Source organism: Mustela lutreola, chromosome 15 (assembly GCF_030435805.1).
Source record: "Mustela lutreola isolate mMusLut2 chromosome 15, mMusLut2.pri, whole genome shotgun sequence".
Taxonomy (NCBI): Eukaryota; Metazoa; Chordata; class Mammalia; order Carnivora; family Mustelidae; genus Mustela; species Mustela lutreola.
In genome coordinates, this window is record NC_081304.1 from 15,506,934 (window position 1) to 15,528,568 (window position 21,635).

General features: G+C 44.2%; 1 protein-coding gene and 1 long non-coding RNA gene across 5 annotated transcripts in view; one reads left to right on the forward strand and one right to left on the reverse strand.

Moving 5' to 3' along the window:
* Window positions 1–12,398, reverse strand: part of LOC131815536 (uncharacterized) — a 48,663-nt gene extending 36,265 nt beyond the window's left edge. For all 3 annotated transcript variants that reach the window (XR_009347784.1, XR_009347782.1, XR_009347783.1), the window contains exon 1: window positions 12,161–12,398. This is a non-coding gene — a long non-coding RNA (uncharacterized LOC131815536). The remainder of the gene's footprint in view (window positions 1–12,160) is intronic.
* Window positions 6,958–21,635, forward strand: part of MARCHF10 (membrane associated ring-CH-type finger 10) — a 93,261-nt gene continuing 78,583 nt past the window's right edge. The window contains exons 1-2 of one of the 2 annotated variants that reach the window (XM_059147248.1): window positions 6,958–7,314; window positions 14,379–14,485. In XM_059147248.1, the coding sequence (XP_059003231.1) occupies window positions 14,396–14,485 (90 nt within the window). In that variant the 5' untranslated portion in view covers window positions 6,958–7,314; window positions 14,379–14,395. Of the gene's footprint in view, window positions 7,315–8,595; window positions 8,802–14,378; window positions 14,486–21,635 lie in introns of those variants that run through there. The other variant, XM_059147249.1, reaches the window with a different exon arrangement.

Genomic DNA, 21,635 nt, shown 5'->3' on the forward strand with positions numbered 1-21,635 from the left:
AAAGCTTCCAGGACAAACAAAAACTGAAAGAATTTGCAAACACTAAACCAGCTCTACAGGATATATTGAAAGGGGTCCTCTAAGCAAAGAGAGAGCCTACAAGTGGTAAATCAGAAAGGAACAGAGACCATATACAGTAACAGTCACCTTACAGGCAATACAATGGCCCTAAATTCATATCTCTCAATAGTTACCCTGAATGTTAATGGGCTAAATGCCCCTGTCAAAAGACACAGGGTATCAGAATGGATAAAAAAACAAAACCCATCTATATGTTGCCTCCAAGAAACTCATTTTAAGCCCGAAGACACCTCCAGATTTAAAGTGAGGGGGGGACGCCTGGGTGGCTCAGTTGGTTAAGCAGCTGCCTTCGGCTCAGGTCATGATCCCGGCGTCTTGGGATCGAGTCCCACATCGGGCTCCTTGCTCCATGGGGAGCCTGCTTCTCCCTCTGACTCTGCCTGCCACTCTGTCTGCCTGTGCTCGCTCTCGCTCTCTCTGACTAAATGAATTAAAAAAAAAAAATCTTAAAAAAAAAATTAAAGTGAGGGGGTGGAAAAGAATTTACCATGCTAATGGACATCAGAAGAAAGCAGGAGTGGCAATCCTTATATCAGATCAATTAGATTTTAAGCCAAAGACTATAATAAGAGATGAGGAAGGACACTATATCATACTCAAAGGGTCTGTACAACAAGAAGATTTAACAATTTTAAATATCTATGCCCCCAACGTGGGAGCAGCCAACTATATAAACCAATTAATAACAAAATCAAAGAAACACATCAACAATAATACAATAACAGTAGGGGACTTTAACACTCCCCTCACTGAAATGGACAGATCATCCAAGCAAAAGATCAGCAAGGAAATAAAGGCCTTAAACGACACACTGGACCAGATGGACATCACAGATATATTCAGAACATTTCATCCCAAAGCAACAGAATACACATTCTTCTATAGTGCACATGGAACATTCTCCAGAATAGATCACATTCTCGGTCCTAAATCAGGACTCAACCGGTATCAAAAGATTGGGATCATTCCCTGCATATTTTCAGACCACAATGCTCTAAAGCTAGAACTCAACCACAAAAGGAAGTTTGAAAAGAACCCAAATACATGGAGACTAAAGAGCATCCTTCTAAAGAATGAATGGGTCAACCGGGAAATTAAAGAAGAATTGAAAAAAATCATGGAAACAAATGATAATGAAAATACAATGGTTCAAAATGTGTGGGACACAACAAAGGCAGTCCTGAGAGGAAAATATATAGCGGTACAAGCCTTTCTCAAGAAACAAGAAAGGTCTCAGGTACACAACCTAACCCTACACCTAAAGGAGCTGGAGAAAGAACAAGAAAGAAACCCTAAGCCCAGCAGGAGAAGAGAAATCATAAAGATCAGAGCAGAAATCAATGAAATAGAAACTAAAAAAACAATAGAACAAATCAACGAAACTAGGAGCTGGTTCTTTGAAAGAATTAATAAAATTGATAAACCCCTGGCCCGACTTATCAAAAAGAAAAGAGAAAGGACCCAAATAAATAAAATCATGAATGAAAGAGGAGAGATCACAACTAACACCAAAGAAATACAAACTATTATAAGAACATACTATGAGCAACTCTACGCCAACAAATTTGACAATCTGGAAGAAATGGATGCATTCCTAGAAACATATAAACTACCGCAACTGAACCAGGAAGAAATAGAAAGCCTGAACAGACCCATAACCAGTAAAGAGATTGAAACAGTCATTAAAAATCTCCAAACAAACAAAAGCCCAGGGCCAGACGGCTTCCCGGGAGAATTCTACCAAACATTTAAAGAAGAACTAATTCCTATTCTCCTGAAACTGTTCCAAAAAATAGAAATGGAAGGAAAACTTCCAAACTCATTTTATGAGGCCAGCATCACCTTGATCCCAAAACCAGACAAGGATCCCATCAAAAAAGAGAGCTATAGACCAATATCCTTGATGAACACAGATGCGAAAATACTCAACAAAATACTAGCCAATAGGATTCAACAGTACATTAAAAGGATTATTCACCACGACCAAGTGGGATTTATTCCAGGGCTGCAAGGTTGGTTCAACATCCGCAAATCAGTCAATGTGATAAAACACATCAATAAAAGAAAGAACAAGAACCATATGACACTCTCAATAGATGCTGAAAAAGCATTTGACAAAGTACAGCATCCCTTCCTGATTAAAACTCTTCAAAGTGTAGGGATAGAGGGCACATACCTCAATATCATCAAAGCCATCTATGAAAAACCCACCGCAAATATCATTCTCAATGGAGAAAAACTGAAAGCTTTTCCACTAAGGTCAGGAACATGGCAGGGATGTCCATTATCACCACTGCTTATCTGTGTCCTAGCCTCAGCAATCAGATAACAAAAGGAAATTAAAGGCATCCAAATCGGCAAAGAAGAAGTCAAATTATCACTCTTCGCAGATGATATGATACTATATGTGGAAACCCCAAAAGACTCCACTCCAAAACTGCTAGAACTTATACAGGAATTCAGTAAAGTGTCAGGATATAAAATCAATGCACAGAAAATCAGTTGCATTTCTCTACACCAACAGCAAGACAGAAGAAAGAGAAATTAAGGAGTCAATCCCATTTACAATTGCACCCAAAACCATAAGATACCTAGGAATAAACCTAACCAAAGAGGCACAGGATCTATACTCAGAAAACTATAAAGTACTCATGAAAGAAATTGAGGAAGACACAAAGAAATGGAAAAATGTTCCATGCTCCTGGATTGGAAGAATAAATATTGTGAAAATGCCTATGCTACCTAAAGCAATCTACACATTTAATGCAATTCCTATCAAAGTACCATCCATCTTTTTCAAAGAAATGGAACAAATAATTCTAAAATTTATATGGAACCAGAAAAGACCTCAAATAGCCAAAGGGATATTGAAAAAGAAAGCCAACGTTGGTGGCATCACAATTCCGGACTTCAAGCTCTATTACAAAGCTGTCATCAAGACAGCATGGTACTGGCACAAAAACAGACACATAGATCAATGGAACAGAATAGAGAGCCCAGAAATAGACCCTCAACTCTACAGTCAACTAATCTTCGACAAAGCAGGAAAGAATGTCCAATGGAAAAAAGAGCCTCTTCAATAAATGGTGCTGGGAAAATTGGACAGCCACATGCAGAAAAATGAAATTGGACCATTTCCTTACACCACACACAAAAATAGACTCAAAATGGATGAAGGACCTCAATGTGCAAAAGGAATCCATCAAAATCCTTGAGGAGAACTCAGGCAGCAACCTCTTCTACCTCAGCCGCAGCAACATCTTCCTAGGAACAGCACCAAAGGCAAGGGAAGCAAGGGCAAAAATGAACTATTGGGATTTCATCAAGATCAAAAGCTTTTGCACAGCAAAGGAAACAGTTAACAAAATCAAAAGACAACTGACAGAATGGGAGAAGATATTTGCAAACGACATATCAGATAAAGGACTAGTGTCCAGAATCTATAAAGAACTTAGCAAACTCAACACCCAAAGAACAAATAATCCAATCAAGAAATGGGCAGAGGACATGAACAGACATTTCTGCAAAGAAGATATCCAGATGGCCAACAGACACATGAAAAAGTGCTCCATGTCACTCGGCATCAGGGAAATACAAATCAAAACCACAATGAGATATCACCTCACACCAGTCAGAATGGCTAAAATCAACAAGTCAGGAAATGACAGATGCTGGCGAGGATGCGGAGAAAGGGGAACCCTCCCACACTGTTGGTGGGAATGCAAGCTGGTGCAGCCACTCTGGAAAACAGCATGGAGGTTCCTCAAAATGTTGAAAATATAACTGCCCTATGACCCAGCAATTGCACTATTGGGTATTTACCCTAAAGATACAAACGTAGTGATCCAAAGGGGCACATGCACCCGAATGTTTATAGCAGCAATGTCCACAATAGCCAAACTATGGAAAGAACCTAGATGTCCATCAACAGATGAATGGATCAAGAAGATGTGGTATAGGGGCGCCTGGGTGGCTCAGTGGGTTAAGCCGCTGCCTTCGGCTCAAGTCATGATCTCAGGGTCCTGAGATCGAGTCCCGTATCGGGCTCTCTGCTCAGCGGGGAGCCTGCTTCCTCCTCTCTCTATTTCTCTGCCTACTTGTGATCTCTCTCTGTCAAATAAATAAATAAAATCTTAAAAAAAAAAAAAAGAAGATGTGGTATATATACACAATGGAATACTATGCAGCCATCAAAAGAAATGAAATCTTGCCATTTGCAACAACATGGATGGAACTAGAGCGTATCATGCTTAGCGAAATAAGTCAAGCAGAGAAAGACAACTGTCATATGATCTCCCTGATATGAGGAAGTGGTGATGCAACATGGGGGCTTAAGTGGGTAGGAGAAGAATGAATGAAACAAGATGGGATTGGGAGGGAGACAAACCATAAGTGACTCTTAATCTCACAAAACAAACTGAGGGTTGCTGGGGGGAGGGGGTTTGGGAGAAGGGGGTGGGATTATGGACATTGGGGAGGGTATGTGCTTTGGTGAGTGCTGTGAAGTGTGTAAACCTGGTGATTCACAGACCTGTACCCCTGGGGATAAAAATATATGTTTATAAAAAATTAAAAAATTAAAAAAAAATAATTAAATAAAAATAAATTAGAAAAAAAAATCCGAAAATATTTATGGTTTCCCTCATGGGCATTAAATAAAATCTTAAAATGTGCCTCAGAAAGTAAATTATTGAGTGCTAGCAGACCAAGTACGATGCTCTATTATTTGCCCTCTCTTGTTCATCTCCACAGTGATGCTTTGAGGTAGATAGTAGTATTTTACATGGATGTTGAAGTGGAAGGAGAAAAACCTGGATCTAACAAGTGCCAAGGGACTTTTCTTACTAGTAGGCAACATGGGGAGCTGAGAATGGGGAGCCCTGCTTTGGAGCCCTGATCTGCTGCTTATCTGTGTCCTTGGGCAGGTCCCTTCTCTTCAATCTCACCTGGGCTTCCACTTTCTCCTCTATTATTAATAATTCCTGATTATCATTAACTGTTATGATAATTTTTATTTAACTTGAACAGAACATGCTCTCCATCTATCATTTCACTATTATAATTTCAATCAGTGTGTCTGATCAAGATTGAAAGGCGAATTGGAACAACAGGGTTGGACCTAGAGGGCATTATGCTACGTGAAGTCAGTCAGACTGAGAAAGACAAATGTCATATGATTGCACTCATATGTGGAATCCAAACAAACAGCAGAGTTGGACCTATATATACAGAGAACAAACAGGTTGCCAGAGAAGAGGGGGTTGGGGGAGGGGCAACATGGGTGCAGGGGAGTGGGAGCTACAGACTTTCAGTTATGGAATGAATAAGACATGGAAATAAAAGGCACAGCATAAGGAATGTCGTCAATGATACAGTAAGAGCATTGTATGGGGACAGATGGTGGCTATACTTGTGAGCATAGCATTATGTATAAACCTGTTGAATCACTATGCTGTACACTTGAAACTAATGTAACATGGTGTGTCAACTACACTTGAATTTCAAAAAATAATTTTAAAAAGATGGAAAGGTAAAGACCATGGGGAGGGGTCTTAGGTTAATACTTACAGTTAATGCTTTGATTATCAATTAATGCTTTGATAAGGATTACTTGATAGCTGGTTGAGAACAAGAACAGAACGTGGGTGGATGGAAAGGTACCAGTGACTGCTGAAGGACCAAAGGAGGGTGGATGACAAAGCGCCCAAAACAAAGCTTTCTCCTAAGTACACATTATCTGGACTCTGCCTGGATCAGGATGTGCCTCGGGATTCGATGTGAAAGCAGGGGGTGACATTCAGAGTATCATATGCAGTCTGGTCTAGCTGAAGTATGAATGAAGAAGCCCTGACAGAGGAAAACCAAAAAAAAGCAAGCCTGGAGGAAGGTATAGAGAAAGCCACCGCAGTCAAGAGTTTGGATTTTAGTTCGCAGTCAGCGAGGAATCTTTGAGAACTTCTCAGCAGAGCCACAGCATGAGACCCGAGCTGCTTATAGAATCAGGGAAATGGTGCGGCTAGGGTATGGGAGACAGGAGCTCAAGATGTGGTTGGGCGGTCCTTATGATAATCCAGACATGAGGTCCCGGAGCCCCAAACTAGGGTGGTGGTGATAAGAACAGAAGGAAGGGGGCAGTGATGCAGAGCTATGGATGCCAGCTGGATTTGGGGGATTGCTTAGAGAACACCCAAATCAGAGACACCTAGGGATGCTGGGCACGGATGGAAAGTCCAAGAATTTCTATTCTCTTTTCCCTCTATTCTCTACCCAATCAAAAGTGCCCTAACTTGACATCAGTTGGCAAGTTATTGAGTGCCTACATGTGCAAAATGAATGGAAGAGTCATCCTGGCCTACCAAAAACCACACACAGAAATAAGTCTGGCAGAGAGAAGGTGAGGTTCTGGTCTTTTCCAAATCTGTGGGCACTAGTGTAAACCTCCAAGAACCTCCTTCCTTGGGAAAGGCAGCCAAGATTAATTATAACCAGGAGATAACTGGGATCTGGTCTCAGTTCTGCAATAGACAGAGTGCCTCCCTTGATCATTTATTTCTTCCTTCTTATTTGGGAGCAAGTACTTCTGAGATTCTCCGAATAGCTCAAACTCCAGGGCTGCACTGTCTTTCCTCTACCTATCTATTTAATATTACTTTATTCAGCTAAAACTATTTCACCCTCTTGTTTTCTAATCACGTTCTTTATAAAGCACAGCACCGATTCGGAGCAGGGGTGATGGCCTCAATATCTGGGTCTGGGCTTGGGCATCAAGACAAAGCCAATTGGGCGTGCTCCTTCCCCGTGTCTTCTCTGCCCACCGCCATCACCGCTCTGCCTCCCCGACTGCATCCCGTTCCCACGGCAACCGCTGGGCGCCCGCGTCTGGGCTCAGGACCTCCCGGCCCCGGCCCCACCCCCGCGCCAACGCTCGCAGCCCCCAGCTCCCGCGCGCTGGGTGAGGAGGCCGCGTTGCCAGGGAAACGGGAGGACGCCGGGCAGCCGCCCCCACCGCCTCCACCCCTAGAAAGCCCTGCCGCCGCCGCAGCTGAAAGCTGCCTCCGGGGAGGAGGAGGAAGAGGGGCCGGTAGCGGGAGGGGAGACGAGACAGGAGGAGGAAGAGGAACACAGAGACTGCCCTGCGCGATTGATGGGCGGCCCCTCCGCCCTGGACCAGCCCGCCTGTCCCGCCCCTTGGCCCCTTCAGCCCGCGCAGGTGGGGAAGGACGGACCCGCCAGGTAACGGCCCGCCGGCCCCAGCCGCGCGCGACCCTTGCGGCCCGCAGTCCTCCGAGGAAGTGTGGGGAGAAGGAGGACACCCTCTCCTTTCTGCTTCTGCCATTCTGGGGGTAAATAGGGCCGAAGCCTGTCGGCCAGGCCTCTCCCTCTCCCTAGGGGACCCGTGTTTACCTGCCTCAAGGAACAGGTGTGGGGGACCCGGGGATCACTTATTTGCACCCTGGCGGCCGCCCCGCAGCTGCGTAACTTCCCTGCAGGCTTCTTGGGTCTGCAAGTCCACACCGTACGGCCCCTCTGGCTTCTGAGAGGGAAATTGTTGATATTGTCGTCGTTGGGAGCATCAAACTGCTTGTCAAGCCTGTGACATCAATCCCACATCCCGAAGTTTCCCAGTTATACATGGAGTCTCTCTCTTCTAGGCTTGAAAGTCAGTGTGTGACCGCCCATCTCTGTCAGTTTCACAATAAATAAGTCACTGCCAAAGAGCTTTTCTCACAAGCCCCTTACACCCCCACCCCTCGATTTCCTAAACCAAACTGGAGGAGAGTCCAATTATCTCCCCGCATCCATGTCAATTTCTCCTCTTTACGTTGGGTCACAGCATTCTCTCAGTAGTGGGGTGTTAGGAAAATTGGCCCCAAATCACTCATCTTTGTTGCTTATATTCATTATTTTTATAAGATTTTAAAACTCTTAAGATTTTTTTTAAGCTAAGACTTAAAGAAATCCTATAACCTTTGTCATTACAAATTAATTAATTGTGTAAAAGGAGAAATAAGTTCTGATCTCCTTCTTCCAAGCACCCAGTTGTGGAAAAGGGGAAATACTTATAAACCAGACTGTCAGGTATTAATATAGCCATTTAGATTGTGGTCCATGGGAACGTGCAGCCTAAAGAGAGGCTTACATTTACATTTTTACATTACATTTTTCTTTATTGCTAAGCCAATAAAATATTCACTTTAATACTTCTGATATGAGAACATATTAGAAATTTTAATAAGAAAACAGTGAAATAGCTTGATGTTATTAAAAAGAGCTCCTTCAAGTCTTTTGACAAATGTGGTCATAGAGCAGAAGGATGGCATACATGATATTTTAGAGAACTGAAAGAAACCTATTCTGCAATCAGATTCTGTTCTCCTTAGTCAGGGAAACTTGGTTTGAATTCATTGCAAACTTACACTAGAGAGGAATACATATGTCACAAAGTTCTTAGAATATTCCTCATTGAAATTTCACAGATCTGTAGAATTTTGAGGCCAAGAAGAATCACTCGCTCTTGCTGTCAGCAAAGCAGGACTCCTTTCTCCCTTGCCCACATCCCTCCTACTCCCTTCTCCTCTCCTTCTCCTTCTCCTGATTTAATATGGCTTCTTACGTTGATTTTTTAAAGCACATATTTGGCCCAATATATTGTCAACAGAGACTTAAAACAGAAGCATGCATGACCATGAGTGGATTTTAAATTGAGAAGCAGTTCAAAGGTGAGAAATGGAAGAGAATACAGAACGCTATTTTAGAAACATGCTCCTTGCCCACATTTTATTACCATCCCCTCCCCCACCTGTCTGTATTTGCTGAGAAAAAATGTTTGGGCTTCAAATGGCCATCTGGTTGAGTGGGCCCACTAAACTGAGATCTGCAAATTAAGCATTATTTCATGTGAATTTACTTCCAGTTATTTCTGTTTCTTGTTTGTCCTGGTCAGTTTTCAAACCTGAAGTACAGTATGAAGTTCAAGTGGTACTTCAGAAAGTTGGAGAACCTTTTCCTAAACGGTGGTGATCTCCTAACGATCTCTTTCCCCAGTGCCTGTAGTTTTTGTTTACTCTCACAGAGTATGGAGGTATTTAAATAAATTACACGTGGCACCATGATGCTTATAAATATGCATTTTATAGTGAAGTGCAGTAACAGTTTATGGGAGGGTAAAGAGACTTTTGTAGGTAATTTGAAAGTCCTTTATTTGGTAGATGATTGTGAAGTCAGAGGTAACCTAGCAAGTAGTTCAAATAGTGTTATTTCCTACCTAGTTAGACACAGTTTTTTCATGCCTCTTGACTTAGAAGCCTCTTTAAAATAACAAGGCATGAAAACCAGGATATATGAGCTGATTTTTCTATGTTAATTTTGGAACCAAGATATATCATCCAAGTGGACTCTGGGATATGCCCCTTTAGTGACCATTAACACATTTTCATTACGAAATCTTATGTTCTCTGCCTGATTAATATTCAGACAGACTGTTCTTTCCAACAGTAGCAGCAGGGGTTCATCTTTCTCCCTGTTTTAACACCATTGTTTTCCTAAAAAACTTGATTCTGTTGCAGGTACAAATTCATACGAAAAGTTGGAAGTGATTATTTGAGAGAAGGGGGGAGGAGCAGAAGGAGAGGGAGAGAAAGAATCTCAAGCAGGCTCCATGCCCAGTACAGAGCCCAAACTGGAATTTGATCTCATGACACTGAGATCACGACGAGCTAAAATCAAGAGTCAGATGCTTAACCAACTGAGCCACCCAGGGCCCCCCAAATGATCTTTTAATGTGTAGTTCTATAAATTACCATTAAAAATCCTCAGAGGCAAAATCTAGGCTTTGCATGCAGTCTGTGGAACTATCTGTTGGATTGTAGTTTTAGACTTGGGACTCTCAAAGACCAGCTTTCTGTACTTCAGAGACAGCAGCACAAATTTGCTCAGGGCTAGGTGGGAAACCTGGTGAGATTTCACAATGACCAGGCCAGACACTGAGTCACCATGAGTCAGGGGCAACCTGATTTTGCTAATATCTACACAACTGAAAAAAATGGAGAGAGGAAGGAAAGCTTCAGAGTGCAAACACCCAAGGGTAGGGATGTTGTCTATCTTACCCTGCTGTCTCTCCACAGTCTAGAGCAGCATCTGTTACACGGAAGTCACTTAAATATGTGTTTCAGAAAGAAGAACAAGGCTGGAGGCACCATGTTTCCTGATTTCAAACAATATTACGGAGCTATAATAATAAAGTCGTATGATATTGGCACAAAAGCACACATAGATCAATGGGACAGAATAGAGTGGCTTGGAAAACTCCTGCATATGTAGTCAATTAATTTATGACAAAGGAGCCAAGAATTTTCAATGGGGACAGGAGAGTCCCTTCAATAAATGGTGCAGGGAAAACTGGAAGATACACAGAAAAGAATGAAACTGGGTGAGATTACACTATACACAAAAATTAACTCAAACTGGATTAAAGACTTGACCGTAAGACCTGAAACCATAATACTCTGTAGGTGGTAAGTGCCTTGACCTCGGTCTTGGCAATGCTTTTTTGGATTTGATATCAAAGGCATCAAAGGCAACAAAAGCAGGGTGCCTGCCTGGCTCAGTTGGAAGAGCAGGGGCCTCTTGATGTCAAGGTCATGAGTTTGAGCCCCATGTTGGGTGTAGCGATTACTTAAATAAACAAACTTAAAAAAAAAAAAAAAAAAGGCAACGAAAGCAAAACCAACAAGTAGGACCACACCAGACCAAAAAACTTATGCACAGCAGAGGAAAGCATCATCAAAATGAAAAGGCAATCTACTGAATGAGAGAAAATATTTGCAAATCACATATCTGATAAAAGGTTAATATCCAAATCATATAAAAAGCACATACATCTCAGTAGAAGAAAAAAAAAAAACCCAAAACCCGATTTAAAAATGAGATTTGGATAGACTTTTTTTTTCCCCAAAAAGACATACATATGACCAACAGGTACATGAAAAGGTGTTCAGTATCACTCATCACAGGGGAATACACATCACCCTGACAATGAGATGCCACCTCACCCTTGTAGAGGGCCTAGTATCTAAAAGATAACAAGTAAGTACTGATCAGGATGTGAAGAAAAGGGAATCCCTGTGCACTGCTGGTGGAAATATAAATTGGTGCAGCCACTATGGAAAATATGGAAGCCCCTCAAAAAATTAAAAATAGAACTCCCATATGAATTTATCCAAAACACTAACTCACTGCAGCATTGTTTGCAATAGCTAAGACACAGAGGCAAATTCAGTGTCTACTGATGGATGAACAGATAAAATGTAAGATATATACACACAGAGAAAGAAATATTATATAATCTCATTCATATTTGGATCTAAAAAAAAAAAAATACCAAAGCTCACAGACACAGAGAACATTCAGAGAACAAACTGGCAGTTGTCAAAGGCATGGGGCTGGGGCAGGGGCACAGCAATATGGGTGAAGGAAGTCAAAAAGCACAAACTTCCAGTAATAAAATAAGTAAATACTGAGAATGTGACGCATAGCGTGGTGACTATGGTTGATACTGCATATCTAAGGGGCGCCTGGCTGGCTCAGTCAGAAGAGTGTGTGACTCTTGATTTCAGGGTCACGAGTTTGAGCCCCATGCTGGGTATAGAGATTAATAAATTAAATAAATAAACGAGAAAATACTGTATATTTGAAGGTTGGTAAGAGAATAGATCTAATTCTATTAAGTTCTCATCACAAGAGGAAAAAAATTATGACTATGTGGGTGATAGATGCTAACTAGACTTACTGTGATCATTTGCAACAAATACAGATCGAATCATTCTGTGGTACCCATGAAACGAATGTCATGTTCTATGTCAATTAAAAAAAAATGTATCTGTAGAAATCACCGAAGAGACTTCACTGGCCAAAAAAGCAGGATGTGTAGGACCTCAGATGACCCTGACTGAGGAGGTCTAGCAGACTCCTCATGGACAGCACTGTTTAGTAACTGTGTGACTTTAAATGTTTTGGTAATAAACTTGGGCCACACCAGTCAGAGCCAGAGCTCTTGAAAGCACTGTCTCTACTTCCTTACCTCTCATTTGCGCAATGCACTGCAATCGGTCTTCAGTGCTCTCACCGAGGTTATAAATAGCCTGCTCCTTGAAACCCGCTCCTCTCAGCGTCTATGCAACCGCGCCCACCTGGTTTGCCTCCTGCCTCTCTGGCGGCCTTGCAGCCTTCTTTTCCGCTCGGGGTTCTCGAGTTGGAGTGCTTGCTCCTCCGCTTTCTGCCCCGGGTTCTCCTCTTTCCAGTACGCACACTGCCTTCCACGTCAGCTGTCACCCAATGCCGGGGTGCCCAAATCCTCACTTCTCTGGTCAGCTCCAGAGCCCCGCCTCTAGGTGCTGGCGTGACCTCTCCATCTGCTGCTCCCCCACCCCCCTCCCCTTCAAATGCCACATGGTTTTCTCACAAAGAGAAATGTCTCCAGAATCGCCCACCGACCAGCTGACCAGCCACCAGCGCCCAGCCAGCTGCTCGAGCCCGTAACCTGGCCGGCTTCCTCCACATTCGCCTTCCCGCGCCATCTGTGCCATCACCGGGCCCTGATGATTTTCTCCCCCTAGTAGCCCCCCCCACCCGCCCTGGAATCCATCATGGGGAGAGTGTGGGCCCTGCTGTGAGACTCTGTGGGTTCAAACCCCGGCTCTTCCAGTTAGCAGCTCTGTAACCTTAAACAAGCTACTCTGTGCCCCTTTGTGCCCCAGTCTCCTTACCAGCAAAATGGAAATCGAGTGCTTGCCTCAATGCCTTCCTGAAGATGGAACGAGTTACTATGTGTAAATGTTGACAAGAGTGCCCAGCCCTTCCGGAGGCCAGTCAACAGTAGCTCGGACGCCTGCCTCCTCTCCACTCTTGCCCCTCAAGTGTGGTCACCATCTTATCTGGATCATCATCATAGGTTCCCAGTGGTCTTTCTACTTTCCTTTTTCGATCCAGCCCCTCCCCCCCATTCATTCTCTACACCAGAGCCAGAGCTGGAGGGGCCTTTGAAAATGCAAATCTAGGGCCACCTGGCAGGCATGTAGGACTCTTGATCTTGGGGTTGTGAGTTTGAGCCCCAGGTTGGGTGTTGAGATTACTTAAAAATAAAATCTTTAAAAAATAAAACATAAAATAAAATGCAAGTCTAACCATTCACTCCCCAGGCTGGAACTTTCCAGTGGCAGTTAAATGGCTCTTGGCAATCATAACCTTCCAGGCTGTCTCCCCTACAGCCCCTCCATTGCTGTTCTCTCCTCTCTCTGCTCCAACTGCTCTGGCCCTCCTGGTCCTCAACCGCACCAGCCCCCTGCTACCCTGAAGCTCCCGCACCTGCTGTCCTTTCTGCCTGAGATGCTCTCCGCCCCACTTCTTGCCTGGCTCACTCCTTAGGAAGCCCAGTGTCATTTCCTAAAGAAAACCTTGCCCCCAGACCATGTCATGCCCTTCCATAATAACCACCTCTCAAAGAAGCCCACATTTCTACTCTATAGCACTTATCACAATTAGGGTTCCTTTGTCAGTACTCAAAGAATTGGGATTTGAACCTACAGAGTCTCACAGCAGGGCCCACACTCTCCCCATGACGGATTTAGGGGCTACTTCAGGGGAGAAAACCATCAGGGCTGGGTGAGGATCTGAATGGCAGGGGAGAGGGGTGGTGGAGGAGCTCACTGGGCAGTGTGAACATTCCCCTCCGACAATTCTGAAGGAAGGGTAGGTTCATGAGAAAACCTCACGGAGTTTGAAGTGGCTGGGGTGCAGTGAGGTTCAATGTCAGTCCTCCGCCCACCTGACTGTAAGCAACAACCAAGGCAGGGGCATGTTCGTATCCTACCTAGCACACAGCATAGTGTCTCAGTTGAAATAGGAGCACGACTGTTAAATAAGTGAATTTAAGTGACCAGGTGTTCATAACTTTACTCATTACTAATTTCGCTAGGTTCTTAAGTTTTCTCTTCTTTCTTTCTGTCAAGTTGTAGAACTGCTTCTGAATCAGGTGTCTGTCAACCTAACCCCCTATGAATAACCAGGACGAGATCACTGAAGCCAGCTGATGAATGTGGCCGTGTTATTTATGCCCAGAACAGGAGGGCTGTAAGGGCATCCACACCAACACAAAGAGTCCCTGCTGGCTGAAAGGAGCATCTGTGCTTTTCAAACAATGGAAATTAGATGAACAAAAGCAATTATACTAAGATAAATCCAAATCTGGCACAGCAACGAAGGAGTATGTCACAGCACATGTATTTATCTCTTATACGCAGGTTGGGGATTAAGAATCATGTTGCATGAAGCAAAGGACAGGCAGAAGTTCGTGAGTAATGTTCAGTATCTGCGGGACATGCAGCATAAGATGGACTCTGAATATCAGGTAACTGCAAGAAACTAAAATTATCCTCCACCTCCATTAGAGTTCTGTGTGAGAATTCAGGATACAGTCGGAGTGCATGATAAACAGTCATCACTTCCCAAAATCCCAAACCCATCACTTCCTAGTTGTGTGACCATGGAAAGTCACTTTACCTCTCTGTGTTTCCACATCTTTAAAACGAAGTTAGGGGCGCCTGGGTGGCTCAGTGGGTTAAGCCGCTGCCTTCGGCTCAGGTCATGATCTCAGGGTCCTGGGATCGAGTCCCGCATCGGGCTCTCTGCTCAGCAGGGAGCCCGCTTCCCACTCTCTCTCTCTCTCTGCCTGCCTCTCCGTCTACTTGTGATTTCTCTCTGTCAAATAAATAAATAAAAAAAAAAACCTTTAAAAAAAAAAAAATAAAAAAATAAAACGAAGTTAGTGGGGCGCCTGGGTGGCTCAGCGGGTTAAGCCGCTGCCTTCGGCTCAGGTCATGATCTCAGGGTCCTGGGATCGAGCCCCGAATTGGGCTCTCTGCTCAGCAGGGAGCCTGCTTCCTCCTCTCTCTCTGCCTGCCTTTCTGCCTACTTGTGATCTCTCTCTGTCAAATAAATAAATAAAATCTTTAAAAAAAAAAATAAAACGAAGTTAGTAACAGGACCCACTTTGGGGTGCCTTGGTGGCTCAGGTTAAGCATCTGACTCCTAATTTCAGCTCAGGTCATCTCAGGGTTATGAGATCAAGCCCTGCTTTGGGCTCTGTGCTGTGAAGTCTGCCTAGGATTCTCTCTCTCTCTCTCTCTCTGCCCCTCCCACCCTCTCTATAAAAAAAATTAATAAAAATTATAATAGTACCCACTTCATAATAGTGTCATGAAAACAAAATAGCACTTGAAAAGTACTTAGCACAGAGCTTGGCACACAAAGCTTGTCAACGAATGACATGAAAGCTTAAATTTGATAAACCAGGATATCCAGAAAAAAAACCATTAAAGAGTTAATGGGGGGTTGACCTACCATTTATAAAATAATATGCCTTTCCACTGTCATCCCACCAGAAGAAAGGTGGTTAACACATTCTCCAATAACCTAACTATTCGTCACCCTAGTTACAGTGTTTACATGCAAAAACAAAACAGTCAGAGAGCCCGAGGAGTCATGATGTAATTACCCAGAGCTGGCATAGGACAAACTTGCCAGACTGGGTGTGAGATTCTGGGAGCACTGAGAAAGTGTCGTTCAGCCTGTTGGCCAGAGGTCAACCCTCGCCAATCCAGGAGGCTTGTCCTCGGCTTCAGCTGAGGATTGAAAAGTGCACCTTCCCTAAGGAAAACACAGAAATGTTGCTATTGAATTTTTCTCCTTAGCAATTTCAAATATAACCAAACCTCCTGGGTCACCAAGGAAACCAGACCGAGCTCAGTAACCTGATTTCACCTGTACAATGCAGCTTAGCTGTGGGGCTGGAAGCAGAGTCAGCAATTTCCTCCCACAACTTGCCAACCCACGTACAAGACTGTAAAAGTGAGGGAATTTCTGTAAAATGAATAAGAACATAAATAGCTGAACTGGTCACACTGGGAATCCAGTGCTTTTCACCTAGATCCCTCTGCCACCTGACCCTCATTTGGAAATGCTTGTTTGAAATTGTCTCCAGAACAAACATGTAAGAAGATCAATCTTATTATCTGATGGTCTCTGCTGAAGAAAATCACACAACTGTGTGGCCTGAAGTCACTGGGGCTTTATTTGTCTAATTTCATAGGACATTCATGTCCTTATTAATAAGGATACTTTCAACACTGCCCTTAAAAATAACAATACTTATCAAGTGCCTACAACGTCCTAAACGAAGTCCCTTCTCTCCCAGAATTCTTATTCTGGAATTGAGAAACAAACAAAACACACAAGTAAATAAATACATGAGATAGTTTTGATTAATGCTAAATATAAGGAGGCAAAAAGAGGTAACCGGCTGGGGGGTGATGCTCCCTTACACAGGTAGGGAAGCCTCTTTGGGGGAGTAACATTTGGTTGTAGAGGTAAAAAGATGGGAAAGAGCTGGCCAGAGCATCCTGAGCAGATGGGAAGCAAGTGCAAAGGCCCTGAGGCAGGAACTAACTTGGAGCTCTGGAAGAAACAAAAGAAGGCCAGAGTGGCTGAACCACATTGATCAAGGGAGAATGTGGCATGTAACAAGATAGGAGAAGTAAATGGGGCCAGATCATGTTGAATCTCTCAGGACAAAATTTGGTGTCTGGAGTTTACTCTTAGGAAGAATTATTGGGATGATTTTAAGCAGGGAAGCGGCATGATCTGATTTACAGTGTTTAAAGATAGCTCTTGCTAGGGAAGCAGCAGAAAAACTTGGTAAGGAACTCCGATAGAAACCTGGGGGAGAAATGATGGTGGCTCAGACCCAGGGGTAGGAGTGGAGGTGGTGAGAAGTGGCTTAACCCAGGGAACAGGAGCAGAACTCCCATCATGCCCATATACGGAGAGGTGGAGTGAGGGAGATAATGGGGAGAAGGTCGACTGACGTCAGCATGCTTACTCGTCCATCAGCTCCCTCTGTCATCATCGGTTTTCAACCTTCCTACCTTTTTCAGACCTGCAATCCCCACACTTTCAACAAAGAACTTCTCTTCCTGTTTTATACACACAGGAAACAAAGCAAAGGACCCAAGTCCATCAGGTAGGAAGCCTCGCCACTCCTCCCCTTCCATTCCAGGCTACACACCCCCTCAGACCTCAAGTCCCCAGGGGAAAGTGACACTCTCTGGGCCAGCACCTGGCCTGGCCCAAGCTCTTGGCCCACACCCCGCTGTGTCCAGTTCTTCTCCGTCCAGGAACTAGTTGTCTGTATCTTTGACATTTCCTTCCTTCTAATTTTTTTTTTTTAAAGGTTTTATTTATTTATTTGACAGACAGAGATTACAAGTAGGCAGAGAGGCAGGCAGGAAGAGAGAGGAGGAAGCAGGCTCTCCACGGAGCAGAGAGCCCGATGTGGGGCTCGATCCCAGGACTCTGGGATCATGTCCTGAGCCGAAAGCAGAGGCTTTAGCCCGCTGAGCCACCCAGGCACCCCTCCTTCCTTCTAATTGGCTCAGCCTACTAACATGCTCAAGTCCCTCCTATACTGAGTACAAAAGAACAAAGCTACAGGACACACAGTCCTTCTCTAGCCACAGACTTGGCACTGTCCCCAACCTGCTACATTTCTATCTCCACTCCCCCCATTCGCTCCTAACTTGCTGCAACCTGGCTGTCCCCTCCCCTCCCCTCTCCTGAAGTTGTTCTAAGATCAGTAGCCAAATTCAAGGGACATCTTTTTAGTCTTTGTTTTCTGAAGCTTTATCTACATTTGACACTATCACTCCTCCCTTCCCAAAACATTACTCCTTTGGCTTTTTGACAGCACATTCTGCTGATTTTCCTTCTGTTTCTCTCACATTCCTCTCCCTGCCCCACAAATGTTAATTCCCCTGGTTTCCAACAGCCTAGCTTTCTTCCAACTCACAAGGTCTCTGTGACCCATCTCTTCCCTCCCATGTTTTTAACTATCACTCATAGACTAATGACCTGTAATCCTGAGTCTCCCCCAAAGGGTCACCATCACATGCACACCTGCCTGTTGGGACATTTCCATCTGGATGTCACACAGGCATCTCAGCATGTCCACCCTCTGCCATCCTCCTCCGTATTTAAGCCTTCCCCAACTTCTTTCTCTCCCTCACCACCATATCCCACCTGTTACCAAGTCCTGCCACTGTCGCCTATCAACTCATGAACTTGTGCTTCCCTTTTCATCCCACACCCTGGTTCCCGTCTCCACAGTTTCTCTCCAAGATCATTACGATCTCCTTATTACCGGTCTCCTTGCCTCCAACCTTGGCGTCCTTCAGACTGCTTTTTTGAAAGGCAGGTCCAAGACCTAAGAACCATACACAGAGCAGCCTAAATCTTCACTGCTTCTCTGACCTCCCCTTCCCCCTTCTTTACTCTCTTGACAAGGGTGGTAAAGACTGCAATTTGAATTTAGAACTAAATGGAACCTCTGTACTCCCACCACAACCTTCTTTTAAAGTCCTCTTTATTGAGGTATAATTCACATATCATAAAATTCACCTGTTTTAAGTGTATAATTTAATGACTTGCAGTAAATTTACCAAATCTGCAGCCATCACCACCATCCAGCTTTACAACATTTCCATCACTCCAATACCAAAGCGTCCTTTCATACCTCCTTCATGTTGCTTATGAAATTGTACTGAAATTGTCTTCCGGATGACTTCCCCTCAATCTGGACCACAGCTTCCTAAAGGCAGGGATGGAGTCTTACTCTTCTGTGTTGAACTGAACGCCCTGCCATTGATGTGAGCCAGCATTACCTAACTTGACCACCAACTCTGTTTATCAGTCTTAGATTCAGCTGACTTGTAACTATTTCTCAAGGTCAAGTCCACCCTCATTGAGCATTTTCAAAACCACTCACCACAAAGTCTGCAAAAAATAAATACGGTTGTCTTTAATATGTTCTGAGTATTGTTGAATTAAATATATAGCAACCCACAGAAAAGACTTTGAGAGAAACAGTGGTGAGCTATTTGTATGATTTAGTCTCTCCCTTGTCTTGTTCCAGAAAGGATTTAAAGTAGGGGTTTAAAGGGGTTTTAGTAAGAATCAATCGCATGACCTTAATAACCCCTCAATAACTTGGTCCATGTATGACCTGAATATATGTAGATAATTTACTAAGATAGACTTTGCAATGGGTCGATATTAAAACACTGGCTCTTCAATGAGTTTGGCCCAAGGAATCCCAGCTTTCACTCCTAGGGCAGCAAACTGCTTGGACACTAGGGATTCCCCATTTCAGGGTGTACAAATATTTTAAGACCTAATAGCCAGACAGGACTCCTAAATTATACACATTTGCTGCAGATTCCTTCCTGTGCTTCACTTGCCTTTAATGAACTGGCTCAAATTGAAGCCCTTGCAAACCTCCTGTGTACACTATTCCTGCAACATCCTAGAATATGCCAAGGGTTGGTGTGCACTGGATTAGCAGTGCCTTTACAGGTTTGTGTGCTGGCACCAAGAGAGGTGGCTTAAACCCACCCTGAGTTATTTTGATGCTGCTTTCAGTGGTTGGGTGGGACCCTTTTGAAAAAAACAAGAGGAAATAAACATCTATTTGGCATATTACATGCTATTTCAGAATCTGGTAGCTAGTACATAATTACATGCCATCTCAGGATTTGGCTCTGTTTCTTCAAGGGTATTCACGCTGCATGGATTTTTTTTTTCCTTCCTTCCTTTTGGTCAAACGTGTTTATGTAACTTGAGGCAGAATTTAGCCATTAATGTCTACTGAAAGCTGGAGAGAAAGATTACACTTGGCATTTCAGAATGATATTCCGTGATCTATCAAATGTGTTCAGATGGGTTTCATTTCCTGTCATTTATTCATCCTGATCTTTCAAGGATTGAGCAAACAACTTAACGTGACGCTGTAAACTTGTTCAAGGACATGAGAGGTGACAATGCCAGGTGGCAGGGGCTTGGGTACCGTCCATTCAGGAGGTTGAGGGAGTAAATTCAGCTTCCCCTCCCATGGGAGCCAACGGGAGGAGTCTCTGTTCTGCTCACCTCTGAGGCATGTGCTTCTGTCCTCTCCACAGACAGAACAGGAAAAGAAACTCATGTGAGGGAAATAGAGTGTCAGATTGTTTTTACACCTCTGATTCCTTAACCTCTTAAAACTAATGAGCTTGAATAATGCCAGCAATGATAATTAAACCCCCCAATTCCGGGTTATGAGTGTTAGATCAAAAGAACAACAAAAAAGTACCAACCGAAGCCATGGCAAGTCCCACTTCTCCAAATGCTTGGATGCTCAGAGTAATGATAACCTTGGTGGAGGCCACCGTGCTCTAGAGGTACAGATGTGTCATGGTCTCGGGGTTTTTCAGACTGGAACCCTGAGCCTGGGAAAGTGTTCCTAAGGCCCAGTGGCTTCTTAAGGCCCAGGAGCCCAGATGAGGACTTGAAGGCAGGACTGATAATCAAATAAGCTCATGAAACTGAGCACACACACCACCCGCCCCCAAAGTCAGAAAGCTGCAACACTGAAGAAAAAGCGCTTTACAAGGTACCCTGACTAACTGAGGGCAGGATCACCTCAGTTGTCTGGCCAGGGAACTTCGGGCCTAGGAAACAGTCCTCTGCCTCCAGGGCACAAAAACAAGGAGGAAGCTCAGGCCCAGACAGAAAGATTCTTTCTTCTTCCCTGACCAGGATCAGAGTCACGTGATTTGGCAAAGGCTGGCTTTGGAAACAGAAGTAAACCAGGCAGTGGGATCAGAAACAACAATTAATGCCTAATGATGATAATGACGGTGATGATGGTGGTGCTGGCGGTGATGAGCGCCTCTCACTGAACACTCGCCAGGAGCCACTCTGCCAAGCGTCCTGCCAACAGGGCCCCAGGCTCCCCGGCAATCTGGCGGCACCAGGCATCTCCCTCTTACAGATGAGGGAAGCAAGAATCAATGGCGTTAGTCAGCCTGTCCAAGGGCACGTTGCAAGAAAGTGGCAGAGCTGGGGTTTGTCGTGTTTACCCGTATTGAGTTACAGTGAGTCACGAAACCCACGTCATCTCCCACAGGCATATATGCACACTCTGTGTTCTGCCCCCGCAGTGGGAACCTGTGCTCTGGAGGCAGCCTGCCTGCGCTCCGTGGTCAGAGGGATGGGCTGGGGGGTGAGGGGAGGCAGAGTCGGAGGAGGAGTGAAAGAGGAACCCCCCCTCCGGCCCCCAGCTCAAGGAGGAAATAAGGAGTTACCTGAAGCCTTCAATTTTAAGACTGCCCTCAGCCAGTTCCGTCACATGAACAGAAACTTATTTATAGCACTCTAGCTCCAGACATGTGGAATTGAAAGGGGAATATTCTTAAAGTTCCAGCGGAAGGGGAGCCCCTGATGATCACGAGTTAGACATCAGTTCCTCCTCCCCATCCTATGGATTTCACACTCTGCCCTGTCACTCCAGGACCCCCAATGTGGAAACATCAGCATCAAAAATGGCAAAAAACAAAACAAAAAACCCAAACAAACAAAAAAACACACAACAACAAAAACAAAAATCATTCACTTTTACAAATAACAAGAAA